Source organism: Denticeps clupeoides, chromosome 2 (assembly GCF_900700375.1).
Source record: "Denticeps clupeoides chromosome 2, fDenClu1.1, whole genome shotgun sequence".
Classification (NCBI taxonomy): domain Eukaryota; kingdom Metazoa; phylum Chordata; class Actinopteri; order Clupeiformes; family Denticipitidae; genus Denticeps; species Denticeps clupeoides.
Genome location: NC_041708.1, coordinates 27,737,825 through 27,752,980, shown reverse-complemented (window position 1 = coordinate 27,752,980; position 15,156 = coordinate 27,737,825). Strand labels below are relative to the sequence as shown.

General features: G+C 40.3%; 1 protein-coding gene across 4 annotated transcripts in view; it reads left to right on the top strand.

Annotated features, from left to right (window-relative positions):
• l3mbtl4 (L3MBTL histone methyl-lysine binding protein 4) overlaps nucleotides 1–15,156 on the top strand; it is a 60,273-nt gene that overhangs the window by 16,275 nt on the left and 28,842 nt on the right. For all 4 annotated transcript variants that reach the window (XM_028966041.1, XM_028966037.1, XM_028966038.1 and 1 more), the window contains exons 10-16: nucleotides 196–272; nucleotides 2,796–2,881; nucleotides 3,283–3,393; nucleotides 6,409–6,523; nucleotides 7,661–7,772; nucleotides 12,053–12,229; nucleotides 14,877–15,044. In XM_028966041.1, the coding sequence (XP_028821874.1) occupies nucleotides 196–272; nucleotides 2,796–2,881; nucleotides 3,283–3,393; nucleotides 6,409–6,523; nucleotides 7,661–7,772; nucleotides 12,053–12,229; nucleotides 14,877–15,044 (846 nt within the window). The remainder of the gene's footprint in view (nucleotides 1–195; nucleotides 273–2,795; nucleotides 2,882–3,282; nucleotides 3,394–6,408; nucleotides 6,524–7,660; nucleotides 7,773–12,052; nucleotides 12,230–14,876; nucleotides 15,045–15,156) is intronic.

Here is a 15,156-nt window from a genome sequence, read left to right as displayed (position 1 = left end):
TCAACAGTGGAAAAAGCTTAAAAAATGAACACAGCCAGTGAAATCCAATCACAAATTTGAAGCTAATCCACTTGCTGAAAACTGATATCCCTGCTAACTCAGTAGAGTTTAGTTATTGCATGTTCTTTTATGTATGTATGTGTATGTGTTTGTGTGCTTAAGCTTTAAAAATTGGTATGTTTGATGGCATTGCAGGTGTGATGCCAGTAGCCCTTACATTCACCCAGTGGGATGGTGCCTGGAGCATAGCCGCCCTCTCACAGCACCTCAGGGTGAGTTGTGCTTACCACTGCCAACCATTTCCTCCCATGCTATATGACATTTGAACGTCACATATGATGGAATAAAGCGTTGACTGAGGGTCTCGTTTGCACAATGTGACGAACATTTATGGTTTTAATGAGCCTTGTTTAATGTGCAGCATGCTGACTTTCAGTTCATAAAAGTACAGGGTTTTTGCCAAGAGAAATTCACACAGATTCAGCCTTACATTGAGTGAGGTAATAATCTAGACACTTTACCAGCTCTGACAGCCAATTCATCTTGATGTGTATTATTATTTTTTTGTCTGAATATTTGGCTAATGACTGTAATTTCACATACTCACATCACGTCTGTTTCAGTTTGATACTAATCTAGTCATTAGTGCTGGATGATGTCAGATCACAGAGGTCACGACACAATACACATCACAATTTCATGTGAGTCAGCTCTTCAGAGATGTCAGCATTTCAAAATCACCCTTAAATTAATAGCAGGTTGTATAGTAGCTAATGGCATCAAGCATTAATTAAAAAAATTATGTGTGGCTGTTTAAAACTCTGTGCTTGAATAATAAGTGTGGCTTTCATCTCTGCTGGGTACACTCGTAACACATGCGATACCAGTATTTTGAGCACAGCCCTAGGTTTAAGACGTAAAAATCTTATTTAAAGTGTAAGGAAAAGGAAATTCTCCCATTTCGTTATTTAAAGTGAAGCACAGTATGAGTGACTTGCAAACTAATCCCAGTGTTTAGAAACAAATCAGGCCCTCCATGTGTCCTTGCTTATTGGTAACGTGCCAGTAGATTAACTTGATAAGTACAAGTGATTATCCTCTCTAATGTAATCTAGCCCACGTTAGCCCCTAAAGGGATGCTTTGCTGACACATATACCTTCACAAATTAAAGAGCGCTATTGCAATCGGTTTGACCCCTCGTCTCCTTGAGCCATACGACATTGGCGCGGCTTGATAGTCAGTTTACTGTATGTGACGTGAAATCCGATTGGAGGAATAATATAAATGGCAGTTGCGTTTTGAACGCGGCGCCTTCGAGTGTCAGATCGGCTTTGAGAGAGACCCTGGAGAGATTCTTCAATGTCTTTTGTGAGGAATCATTAAATCAGATGGTTGGCCTGACATTTACTTCACATTTCTCCCATTGATTTCCACTCCTGCGGAATAAAGACCTGCCGTTCTCTGGAGATCAGTGTGGGTTCTCCCTCCTAGTGGCGCCAAAGCTTCTGATGTATAGATCAGCCTGCTTGCTACAGGATTCAAACTCACTTTCTCCCTAATGTTATGTGGCTTTGGATATTCCTGGATATTCCTCGACACTCTATGAGATTCTCAGTTTGTGCTATTGCTTAAAGTCTGGCCAAATTGAATATCTGTGCAATTCTTCTTATCAGCTTTAGGGGTGGTCAAGGAGATCTGACATTGGGTGGCCATATTTTCTTCTGCTCAGTTTGTATGCATTTTTCTGTTTTACGGTCTCTCACTCCTTTTCTTGTAACTGCAGCTGACATTATCTTTGCTCATAAAAATGGCCCCTGGGCCCTTTGGATTAGTCCTACACCAAAATCATTATGCTTCCAATTTTTGCCAGCAGGAAAAAATGAAATCTGATTTGCACTTTTATTATTTCGTTTGTTGGGTATAACATTATTCCAGCTCTGGCACACATCCACACTGTGCATGAGAGCATGTAATTGGCCATTGGAAACCAATGAAAAGTCTCAGGCACTTTCTCCACTCTCTCTCCCAGAGCTCATATCGAGGAGATACCGTTGCCTGTGGCTTAGCAGAATCACTTCTGGGAAATGTGGTGTGGACTGATAGCAACCGCGCAACGGCAAGAGAAAGACGGCCCGCAGAATGTTGCCTTAGCCAAGTGAAGCATAAGTAAAGAAGATGCTATCTGTGGACATTGGTTCTCCAGTGGATCTGTTTGGGCGTATGGTAGTATCTGTTTTATAAGCATGTAATGACTCCGCACTTACTTAACTGCCTACGGCAGGTAATGTGTGTGCTTTTTACAATGGGAAATTGACACGGTTTTCATATTATTCTGTTTCCGAACCGGGTATCGGCCCAAGGAGTTTGACGCCTGTGAACCCAGTGAATTTAGTCTCTGGTTAGTGCAGAACTGTGTGAGAAGGACTGATAAGGTGGTTATATCAACAGCATGAATCTACTCAGAAATTCTCAGGACCTCCCCCAAAGGTCCCCTTATTTTGAAAATGGAGTTTTGGAAGCGCATGATCACATCTGATGTTGGTTCCTGCCAATATCTGCAAAGCCGTCATTGTTTCGCTTTTGTTGAAAGACCTCGCTGGAGATCCAAGAGCATGTCCTGCGACGGAGGGACACATGCTTGTTGTAAATCTCCATTTCAGGTTACACAAATCTGTTTTTGTGCTTTACGCTAGGCCTTGTTCCTGTTTGCATTTATCTCTTATATTTTTATGTAAATGTCAGCGAATCAGTGGCATTTGTTCAGATGCTATTATGTTTTTGCGTTGTGTTCAAGGACACCCCAATCCGGAAAATTTCCTCTGGGAGGAGTACTTAGAAGACAGTGGCTCCTCTGCAGTCCCAAGCCAGGCTTTTTGTATGGTAAGCAGAAATCTCTGCACAATGCAACTACTCACACATTCATCATCCCTGCGTGTGTGTGTGCGTGTGTGAGAGCAAGGAAAGAAAGAGAAAAAGAGCGTGGGTGGCAACGATTTTACGGTGTACTATTTAATGACTGAAGACTATAGCCTAAAACTGATGTTTTAGTGACACCTGACAATGCTATACAAGGTAGAAAAATGAAAGCAATGAATCACTGCAGCATGCCTTTATTATCAAGGAAGTGCCATTATTTTCTGTTTTTCACTAGAAAAAGTAATTATTTTTTTAAAAGAACACATCTTGCATGAATTGCAAATGTTGAGGTTATGTAGTGGTAGTTACTTTTATTACAATGATCCTCTAATAAATACATTTGTGTTTTGGTGCTCCTGTCTTAGAGACCCCCACATGGCTTCCAGGTAAACATGAGGCTGGAGGCGGTGGACAGGCGTAACCCCATGCTCATCCGGGTGGCCACCATAGTTGACACAGAAGACTACAGGGTGAAGGTGAGGAACTCAGCTCTTGATGACATGAGGTTATTTAATTCTTTGTATCCTCCAAAATGTGATATATGAAGTAATGTCCAGTCCCACCCCCACCGTATTATTTTATTACATTGACATTATAGATATGACATGTTTTTTATTGAGATTTATGCAGTTCTCTCTTTTGCATTCTGGCCAAAACTGAAATGACATTCCAGTATTTCTAATATTATTCATATTTTGATCTTTTTCACTTCCTGAAATATTTCTCTCAGCAGTTGAAAAAAATACTCTTTGGCAAATATGCGCTGTATCTCTGCAGCAGAGAAAGGCCAGAGAAAGGTTTTCAAAGGTTGGCTGGGATTCACTCCAACTCCTACAGATTAATAGAGCTTTTCACAATAACTATGTATATACAGTCATGTGAGAAAATTAGGACACCCCATTAAATAATCAGCTCTTCATTAGGAAATGTTCACACATCAATGTCCAATCATGTTTTTATGTATTTTGGGAAAAGGAAGTGACTTAATTTAAATGAAACAACAATTTTTAAAAAAAATTACACATAAAAAAACTATATGAACAAAAATTTGTGTTTTAATGAAGGAAAAAGTTAGTAAAACCATACCCCCTAATAACTAGTGTTGCCCCCTTTGGCTGATATAACTTCGGAGAGACACCTTCACACTGACAGTAGCCAGAGCCTGCTGTAGTTCCCGTGATGACATTTTAGGATTTTTGATGACTTCTTTGAGCATCTTACGGTCTGCTCTGGGGGTCAGTTTGCTTGGACGGCCAGACCCGTGCATGGTGGCAGTTGTTTTGAATGTCCTCCACATGTAAACAATTTTTCGGATGCTGGAATGGCTGATGTCAAATTCTTTTGAGATCTTTTTAAACCCCTTACCAGATAAGCGGCCACAATCCTCTTTCTGAGGGCATCGGACAGCACTTTAGATCTCACCATGGTGCTCACTTCAAAACTTCAACAGTCAGGAGCACACCAAACCAATCTGAGGTTTAACCAGGGCAAGACGATGTACTGATCATATGCACCTGACGTGACACAGCTGTGTGGGATTTTAACCATTTTAAGTGGGATAATATTTGGGGGTGTTCTAATTTATTCCTCACCAGAAATTGCATTCTTTTTAAATTAATTGTTTAGTTATATTATTTGGATCCCTCAATATCATTAAAATTGATATTAAATATCCATGTGTCCAAATATATTTTAAAATATACAGGCTTTCATAGGGTGTCCTAATTTTCTCACATGACTGTATCATCCCTTTATCCCAGTGGTTCCCAGACCTGTTCCTGGAGGCCTCCAACAGAAACTTAATTAGGATCAAGACATCATGAATGAGTTTTGGAAAATGAGAGTGGGCCACAGAGCAGGGCTGGGAACCTCTGCAATATTCTTTTAAAACGAAATAGATCTAGAGAATATAATCACACATGTGGTATCTATACAATTCTGAATGACTATGAGACAGGTATAACAGGTAAATTTGTAATATTCAGTAACAGACATGGTAATAAATTATTAAATGGCATATGTATTGTTCTGTATGCTTTGTTACAGGCTGAATTGGCTAAGAAATACTGTCTGTCAAAGACAAATGATAAAATAAGTTTTCTCTGTAATGCAAACAATATTCAAATGTCATCTTTTACTGCCGTGACAGTGATGTATTTTCAGCCATTGTCATTTGACCTACTGTAGCCATGTCACGCTGTGTGGTAATACACTATTGACAGATTCCACATGCCCTTTTGTCCCATTGTTTGGCACATCGCAGCAGGCTTTTGGCATGAATTATGAAACCGTGTTCTCAGACCTGTTCGTTCTTGACTGCCTGATCAGGCATTAATTCAAAGTAGCCATAACATGGGTCAGAGCAATGTATTGACCTGTATTGACTGTCTTCTGCCCCCCATTTACCCATCTGTCTTAATCTGCTGCGTTCCACAGCACAAACTGGGTTGATTTTATTTATTTATTTACCCCTTTTTTTTTTTTTGTAATAAATTTATTCTTGTAAAGCATTTAAAACAAAAAAGGCAGCATCTAAAAGAAAAGTAGTCACTGTTTATCACTGTATTTTAATCACAGCAAGCAAGACATGTTCACAGTTTTAAAGTATGCAAAAGATTCATTATTGAATTTATTGGTATTTAATCAGAGCTACAAAATAAAACCAATAAGCCATGAGGGGCTGAGTGTTCTCGCACAAACACAAACATGAGCATTCATTTCTACTCTGTGAAATTAATTATTCTCGAGAATCCAGCAGAGCATGACTCGATCTAAAGACGTTTTTTCTGATTACTAAGATAATTATTATGGAACGTGAAATCAGCATCATCAATCTTGTGTTTTGTAACTGGGTTTACCAATGTTGAGCTTTACAATGAATGCAGTTAAAATGTTGAGAGACGTTTGTTGTGGGGCCGTGTTTTGTCTTCCAGACATCTTCTAATTGATTTTCACAGATGAAATGTTGAAACAAGAGTCTAGATTGAATACTGAGCAGATGTCTGGCATTGTACCGCTGTTGTAGGGTTATCTCCCTTGTAAACATGGATAAGAGAGCCGTGGGTATGCAGCAATATTGACACGGGCTCATCAAGATTGTGTCGAGTTTGTGAGTGGTTCAATATCACACACATTGCAGAATATGAGAGAAATTACTCTGCCATTGTTTGAGCTGAGGGGGGAAATCGATGAGATTCCACAAGGATGTGAAAGTTTAATGTGTCTTGAAACAAGGCCATCTGATTCCACTAAACATTAATTTTCTGATACCTCTCCAGTCCCTCTCTGATAAATATTTCATGTCAAGGTATCCTGCGGCTCTTTCTGAGGAACTTTCATTTTGGACTGATTTTAGGAATATGGCTTCTGGGAAAAGGTTTGGATGACCTGCCTCGGTTTATCATCCTCTGTCTTTGTCTAATTTGTCTTGATTGTCCATAATAGGATTTCAGATCCATGTAAGACTTGTTTTATTTTACTTCTGCATGCAGATCCACTTTGATGGCTGGCATGAGAAGTTTGACTTCTGGGTAGACTCTGATCTGCCAGACCTTCACCCTGTTGGATGGTGTGCCCGAACAGGGCATCCTCTGGAGCCGCCCCTAAGTGAGTATGCAGTCTGTCTCAAGGACTTCTGTGATTATTTGATCTCCCACCTTGATTGTCTCAATCTGTCACCTTGAATGCTATAGCTCTTGTCGTTCTTCTGGCCTAGTGCCTTATGTGTAATCAGTAAAACATTTAGAAAGAAATTAACTCTGTTCTTGTAAGTAGTACACATTTCCAAAAGCCAGAGAGCAAGGCTTTGAATAATCTCAACTACAAACTGCATGTCATACACTCCTTCTATTACATGTGCTCATGATTTATCTACAGCAAATCATAGGGCTTGTGTTTGGTCATGAATCATTTACACCTAGGTCTGGCATTTCATTCCTCTTTAAATCTCAGAAAACCCATCATCTGGTGCTGTTCACCCCACTAAATATGATGCATTGTCTCTGACAGACCAGTGTGCTGCACCAATGACACACAAATGGCTATAATGGAAAACCACATGTTGCCCTAATCGGCAGATCATATTTTTATTTATTTATTATCTCTTCCTATTTTCTAGTTCACTAACCTGTATGGGTCTTCAGTGCGGGGTGTGAAGTCTTGTAGTGTTGCAAGCAGAATAGAACATGAACCCTTACCCCTATGGTTTTAGCAAGATCCGATGCAGGTTTACACACTCTTAATAAACCAATAATTGCTCAAATTAAACTAAAGTTCAATGGACATTTGAAAAATCACTCAAACCACAATCACCAGAAAAGCTTTGGTGGAGAGGATGTTTGACTTTGTATATCGGTGCACAAGTTTAAAAAATATATTAAGAAAGCATCACAGCTTACAGATGTTTAAATCTCTGCCTTCACCTTATTTTATATGGATAAAAGCATGACTCTTCTCTCTCAACATTCCCTTAGCGAGTAGTTAATACTTCATTATAATGAGTAGGCTAACATGTTCAAAGTAACATATTAATATTAACAACCCCAGCACTGAGTGTCAAAGTGAGGGGTGAAAATCAATAGGCTCTGTATAAATAATAAATTACTTTCAAGTCTGTCTCAGGGACAACCAGAGTGAAAACATTGGTGCAGTGGATGAGTGAGGAGGCAGATGTATGATGTCCAAGAAACCATATATAGTTTGTGGGTGTGTTTTTTTTTTTTTTTTTTTTTTTCCCCCATCTAGCACATGCAGGACTTTCTGACCTCAAGAGCTCAGTCACCCAGGGAGTGTGCCCAACCCCCGGCTGCAAGGGAGTCGGCCACATCAAAGGCGCAAAATACACAGGACACCACAGGTTAGTCACGTCCTGTGACGTCCCACGTAATCCTGCAAAATATACTGCATTCTGTCTGTACTGTAATGACATGGTCACATGCATAGGTCCCTGGTAGCTGTTTTCAATCAGAAACACACACTGGAAAGCATTGCCAGCATGTTTCCTGGCTGTAGTTCAGAGAGGAGACCTGCTTAGCCTCTCTGTTCATAACCGTCTCATGCTGTATAAGCCTCTGCCACTGTAATGCAGGCATGTGGCCAAGTAAGCTGTGTTTTTGAGCTCAGTGGGGTTACTCCTTCTGGGTAGGCTTTACATATAGTTTAGTAGAGCAGTTCCCTACAAAGGCATTTGACTTTCTTACAGACAGACATGATCATGATCGTTATACCCTTAACAGATTCACCATGCAGTAAAATACAATGTAATGTTGGTTAGAATATGCATGTCTCACTGCAATTCATAATTAACAATCATTTGTAATTAATGAGAACCACTCTTATTTAAACATAAAAATATATATATATTTTTTATTTTTCAGTGCAGTATCGTGTTGTGTGTTCTGAGTGACCTATAGAGTGTCCGTCTGCTTTCAACACCCCCCCCCCCCCCCCCCCCCCCCCCCTCGCACCCTGAAAGACTTTTATTTCATCAGACCCTGCTCTATTTTTCAGGAATCTAATCACTGCTTGAATCAATTGGAAGTGAAGCATGCGTATTTTCCCTCATCTTCACATGGCAGGAGAAAAGTCCTCCTGAAAGACATTTCTGATTACAAGTACTTCCACAGCATTGCAGTTAAAAACAACACGTCTATTCTGGTACTCAGGATGGGCTGATCTTTATTAATATGTAATTTACATTCCATTTGCATAAATTAAAATGTAAATAACTAAAAATTAGCCATATAATTGCAGGGATCCATTTGCGTATCTAAAAAAATAAACCTCACTTTCTGAGATGCGCAAGGAGTTTTGCAATCTTTCTCTGCTGCAGAAGCATTATTTTGTGTTTTCATTACCTTAATGGCCTGCATCTATGAGTAAATGATTGCGATGGCGGGAAGGCTTGTATATGAGAGAGAGCCAAAGCTAAATGATTGCAATAAACAAGTCGCCCCACACACTAGGCTGCTATGAGATACAAAATGATTTAGATATACACATTAGATATACTGTGTAATAAAACCCTGCTACTAGAGATGAGTGCGATGAGATGAGAAGGAAGGTTGCATCAGGAAGAGCATCCGGTGTAAACCATTTGCCATTTCATTTGTGTGGACAACCTTCTAATGGGAGAAGCCAAAGGAAGAAGTACAAAAAGATTTAAGATTAGATACTGTCCTCTGTATAAAAAAAATCTAGATATATTCTCTTCATTATATCGTTCTTTCTTTTGTTATCATCTGCCTTAAAGTTTAGGCAGATGATAATGATTTTAACAGAAAACTATTTTGTTTTTAAAATAAAACCGAATTCATTTAAAAAAGGATGCGAATGACTATGGTAGCTGTAAATGGCTGTAATGATGTAATTTCTGCATACATTATCAGAGACAATTAGTCTTGAGTTGCAATGGAATTCACTAATGCAAGTTTGTCACTTTAAAAGCTAGAAAACCCTTTTGATGCTAAAAACATTTGCACTAATTAAAGAAGCAATACAATTGGCCAGATTCAGCCTAGTTGAGCGTGTGGTGCATTAGCAAATGTGGGTTCATATGTGTGTTTTCTAAATGAACCTGAACTTTTGAACAGTAGTTTTACAAAAAGAAAAACAAATACTGCCTCAGTGCTTGTAAATGAAATTTTGAGAACAAGTGCATTTGTCTCTTTTGCCACTCAAACTTCACTTCAGGACAAACACTTCAAGTTATGGTGTTATGGGGCATTTCCTATAGAACATTGGGAGTGAATGTTACTCACACCTCTCTAAAAATACCACAGACCCCCCCGTCCTCCAGATCTCATTGCTTGTCTCGGACCCATCTGTGCTGTAGCGAAGGGCACTGTGAGAACAGGCGCTGTCTATTTTCGAGCTTCCTCCACGCTTCAGCATCAGGGTACAGTACGTCTCCCTCCCATTATGGCACTGTGCATTGCACCTCACTAATAAACTGGAGAATTTCTGGGAACTGTCGCTGGATTGTCAACAGGAATTTTCCCAAATTGCTTGTGAGTCAGGCGCTTGGCACGTCTGCAGTCGGTTGGTGATGTGCCTGTCTAAAAAATATACGTGTATGCCCTTTCCGAACCTGCATCAGCTAGAGGGTAAAAGGATTTAAGTTAGCGCTAACACGGGTCCTGAGGACACATATCATGCAAATCATTGTATTCATGGGCAGGCCTGCTGTATAAAATATGCTGATATTGAGAATTGTGAGGTGATCTTGTACGTCTACCCCTCTTACTCTTTTTTTCTTACCCAGGTCTGCCCTGGCAAGAAGCCATTTATCCAGGGCCTTCACTGTCGCTGAATCCTGTCGTTACGTTTAACAACCTTGTAACAGTGAAATCCGTCTGCATAAAATTTCAAGTGGTGCTGTAGAGATGTGAGAAATGGAGACAGACAGGGAGTGCTACTTTTTACCCTATTCCCCAATGAGGCTGAACCTCTTCTGGACATGGTTGAATGTCAATTTTCTTATCTTCACAGTAAAGCTTTAGCTTGGATCTGTGCATGCAACAGTGAACAGTGCATCTGACATATCCGTTATAGTTTTTTGGAATAGAACCACTTTATAGTGTAGAGAAATGGCAGAAAACCTGGATTGCATGGTGACCATTTGTTGTTCTTTAAGAATGAAACGCAATTGCCTTGACCGTTTTGCGTGGTTTGACTCCCTGATTTCACGTCAAATTGTCGTTGTCTTTCATTTACTCAAAGTAAACCTTTTTGTCTTTTTTTTTGGATTGTGTTGCAGGCATGATTTATCAGCGTATATTCAAAAGCAGTGCATTTAACAATGTTAAATATTAAATACCTTGTTTTGTTTGAATGGAACTTCAGTTTTATTAGCATTGTCTTTACTGGCCCATCTTTTTTGCTGCTGGCGATGGAGTTGTCTTTCTTCAGTCAAATCTTATGTGAAATATAGTTAATAGGCCTCTGTTTCATGTTAACATCCATTTACACCCAACTTTTTTGCTCTTGCTCCTCCTTTGGTTTGCCTACCCTGATTATGGTGGCTTTGTCTGATAGCAGTAATTAGCTGCTGCCGCTAGCTGCTCCTCTCGCTTTAGCCTCACCGACTGATAGATTTGTTAAAGGCCTTCATCTCCCAGCCACAGGCAGCGAAAGTGGAGTCGTTTTATCCTCCAAGATCTGCTTTGATGCATCGCTCCCCCATTTGCTTGAGTTGCAGCGCTTAGGCAAGATGAAGTCATCGCACAAAGTCCGTTTCTGCTAAAGCAGCATGATCACAGCACAACCAAAAGTGTTATAACCATCATGTTTTTTCTGTCTTTGCATGAAAAGTGGAGAAAGTGAGGTTCCCAGGGAGATTTCAGAAGATAAGTAGCTGGATGAGTTTTGTAAAAAAAATTCTGCAGAGAAGGTACAGTAAAGACCCCATGAATTACTGTGTGGGTAGCAAGTTCTGCAGGTCTCATCAATCATATTTTCTCTGTAATGGCTGCCATATGTTTCTGTAGTCTAGTAGCCGAGACATAATGGCAAGAGAGCCCTTTCTCCCACAAGAGGATGCAAGCTCAGAAGCCAGATGGTCCCACAGATGTGAATTGTGCAAAGTGCTCCTCTCTTCTCAACAGCTTGGCCATCAGATAAATGGGTTTCAGGATTCTCTCTAGTTTTTTTGGAGAATAAATCATACTTAAATGCAACATGCAAAAAAAAGTTTAATCTTTTATCCTGTTCTGTGAACCCACTTTTTATTTATTGATCTCTTATGAGTTTAGTGTCTGGTTGTTCGATATTTAGGGGAAATATGAAGTACGGTTGAACACTTTTTACTGGGGATTTTTGTTTTGTATTTTGTCTCCACTTTCTGAACATTATTGTAAACAGTTCCTGTAGGAGAGCATTTTATAGCACAATGTGCATCCATGTGAATCAAAGCAGAAACGTGCACTGTGAACATAGATGGAATGCATGGGGGGATTTGTTCTCAAGGGCTCACTGTACTGAGATGAGCATGGATGTGCTGTGGGGGGGGACGACCATTTCCAGCACAAACAGTCTCGCACAGAGAGCCAATAAAGAGCAACATTTTTGTGGGTTGGGAGCAGAGGGCAATGTCCTGGGTCATAAGTTTGTGTTTCCATCTGTCTTTATTTTTATCAGTGCCTTCGGTTGTCCCTACTCTGATATGAACCTGAAGAAGGAGGTGGTGCTGCCTGACCGCTTGGGCGGGGAGAAGCAGATCACATTTGTCCCTGTGCACTTTGTGCAGAAGACGAGGCGACTGTGTGCTGATGAGGAAGAGGTAAAGGAGGAGGAGGACGGCCACATCGAGACCAGGTGGGCAGGGCAGTGATTCGGAGTAATGACTAACGGTGCAAGTTAGACCTGTAAGCCATTTTAGTATGAACTGACTGACTTGAGGGAATGGCAGAGTAAAGACCAAATGTGTGCAGAATTCCAAATGACCCTTACAGGATGTTTGGCTTCTCAACCATTTTCATTAACAGTTTTGTGCTGTATAGAAAAATTTCACAATGTGAACATCTAAGTGTTTGTGGTCCATGCATATGATTTCATGTAAATATACAACGCCAGTACAAACATGGCATGAGGCCACAAAGCTAACTGGCCTGCTGCTATTCAATTAGATCAGGGTGGGACCCACAATATGATACTCTCACTGTGTGTGTGTGTGTGTGTGTGTATATTCCATAAAAAAAAATATTTCTGACAATGGGAGCCCATTTAACATCCTGAGCATGTCTGCTATTTAGCCCTTTTGCTCTGCTAAATAAAGCCATCAAGGCACTAAGTGGTGAGACATGCGTCACGCACCTGGAGAAATGAGCGAGGGGCCGATTTTCAAGGTTGCTGCTCAGTTCTTCATGAATTCACTGCGCCATGGCACATGGAAAGCCTTTTCAATCATAGGCAAGGCCAAATTGTTGTTTTATCCCATCAGTCAAGCAGAATTTTGAGAGGCGCTCATATTTGCTTTCAGAGATGGAGTTATGAGAAATGAATGAACGACCTTTATTTATTTAAATAACCTTCCTTGTACCTCTGCACTCACAGAGGCGTTGGCGGGTAGCGGCGGGACTAAACGTTGACTCAGCAGCTTATGTGTTGCTCAGGAGGTTTACCCCAAAATTGCATTTGCCTGCCCTCCGGGAGAGCTGGCCGTGGCAGAAAGCCAAACCTCTGAGCTTGTCACATTTTCAGTCCCCAAGTTGGGTCCAGCTTGATGAGTGGTTTTAATATGAGTTGAACTTAATTAGCAGCTCGCCACATAATTGAGGCTTTTTGGGTGTCATCTGTTATCAGATGACGTGTGGTTGTAAAACACAATATGAAGTTTTGTCATTTTGTAAATACATTTTAAAAAGTTGGAAGACAACTGAGTGTTAACTTTTACTTGAGCTCAAACCACGTTAAAAAAAAAAAAAAAAAAAAGACACTTGCTAAAGATTGCACCCCCCTACGCCCCAATCACTCTTAAAGGATGTGTTTAGCTCAAGTCTGTCAGTAGATTTTGTATCAGAGTAATTATGAATCCCTTTTCTGAGATAAAATATGCAAATAAAATTAAGCAGGGGGCAGCTGCCAACCCCAAATACACACACTTTAAACATATATATTAAGAATCTTACCTTAATTTATTTGATTATAAAAGCTGTTGTCTGAACAATATTGAATTTAACCAGTTAAACATATAGTGGGCTTTGACCTTTTCTTGTCTATCTTTCATCTGTGTCACCACAATGTAAACTAATTGAGACTTTAGTGTGCAGGTTCGATTTGTATCTTCTTTTTTTTTTTTGTTTTTTTTTTTTCTGTGATTTTGCACAACCCAGGTAAAGATGAGTTGTGACATAATGAGCTTAGACTGACAATATTATGAATGAAATATGCTTTTTTTTTTTTTTTTTTTTTTTTTTTTTTTTAAGCACCCACCCACCCCTCTCCTTTCCACAGGTTGTGTGTGAGACTTCAGCCCAGCAGCAGCAGCAAGCTGGCGCACCAAGGCCCTCGCGCTCATTTCCCGCATATATGGGTCTGATAAAAAAGGGACACAATGGTAGTAGTCAGGTTCATAGGCAAATGTGTTTCCCATTATGGCTACTTCCATCCTTAATGATTCCACTCTGGGCAAGTCGCCCATATTAAAAACAATCACTGATAATTAGCATGTCTGTATTTAAAAATAAAATAGGAGTTACTGGTAAAATATTATTTTAGTGGGGGATAAAGTAGCAAACATGACCGTGAAATGTGTTCAGTACACAGCTTGGATGGCACAGGCCCTTTTTGGTACATGCTGACAATAAAAGTTTTTTTTTGTTTTTTTCACTTTGGATTTAATGATTACTTTAGAACACATTTACTGCCTTTAAGGGACAGTGGTGGCCTAGCATTTAAGGAAGCGGCCCCATAATCAAAAGGTTGCTGGTTCGAATCCCGGTCCACCAAGGTGCCACTGAGGTGCCACTGAGCAAAGCACCGTCCCCACACACTGCTCCCCGGGCACCTGTCATGGCTGCCCACTGCTCACCAAGGCTGATGGGTTAATGCAGAGAAGCAATTTCCTTTCGGATTAATTAATTATAAAAATTGTAAAAAAAAATTTACAGACCTACAAATCATTCATATAAATCTATATCTTCTGTTCTCTGATTATGTTAATAGCGATATAGAAACCAAGCACTGCTTTTTGGACTGGAGACTTTGAATTATCTTAATATAATATCTTTTATATCAATATTTTAAGTATTGTGTATATATAGTTTAGCATTAAGGAAAAAAAAGTGTAGATTACCCTTTTTGTTCACTGCAGTGGCCCCATTTGTACCTCCTGGCCTACAGAAACAAGCTTATTGATCTTCTTGTGTTGAAACCAACGTAACGTTGGCTCAGGAAATAGCCTCGTCGAGTGAAGCACACTGCCTATTGATTTTTCCTGAGTGTCCAAATCCCGATCTCTCAGGTCCATGCCTTCAGGCTATGAGGGTGCAGGGCGTCTGAGGAGCCGTTACAACACCAGCCCTCGCGCCACAGTCCCTGTTCTGGTCAAGACCGAGACGAGGGGTGACCATTCAGCTCAGGGACAGAAGCTGCTCTCCCCTCTGGGGAAGAGGGGCCGACTGCCCAGCAGGTGAGAACCCAGTTTAATACTTAGGGTGTAGCCTGTGTAATTAATTTATTGATCATCAAAACTGTGACACAGACAAGTTTGGGAAAGAGTGGGTTCAGGCATTCAGATGATC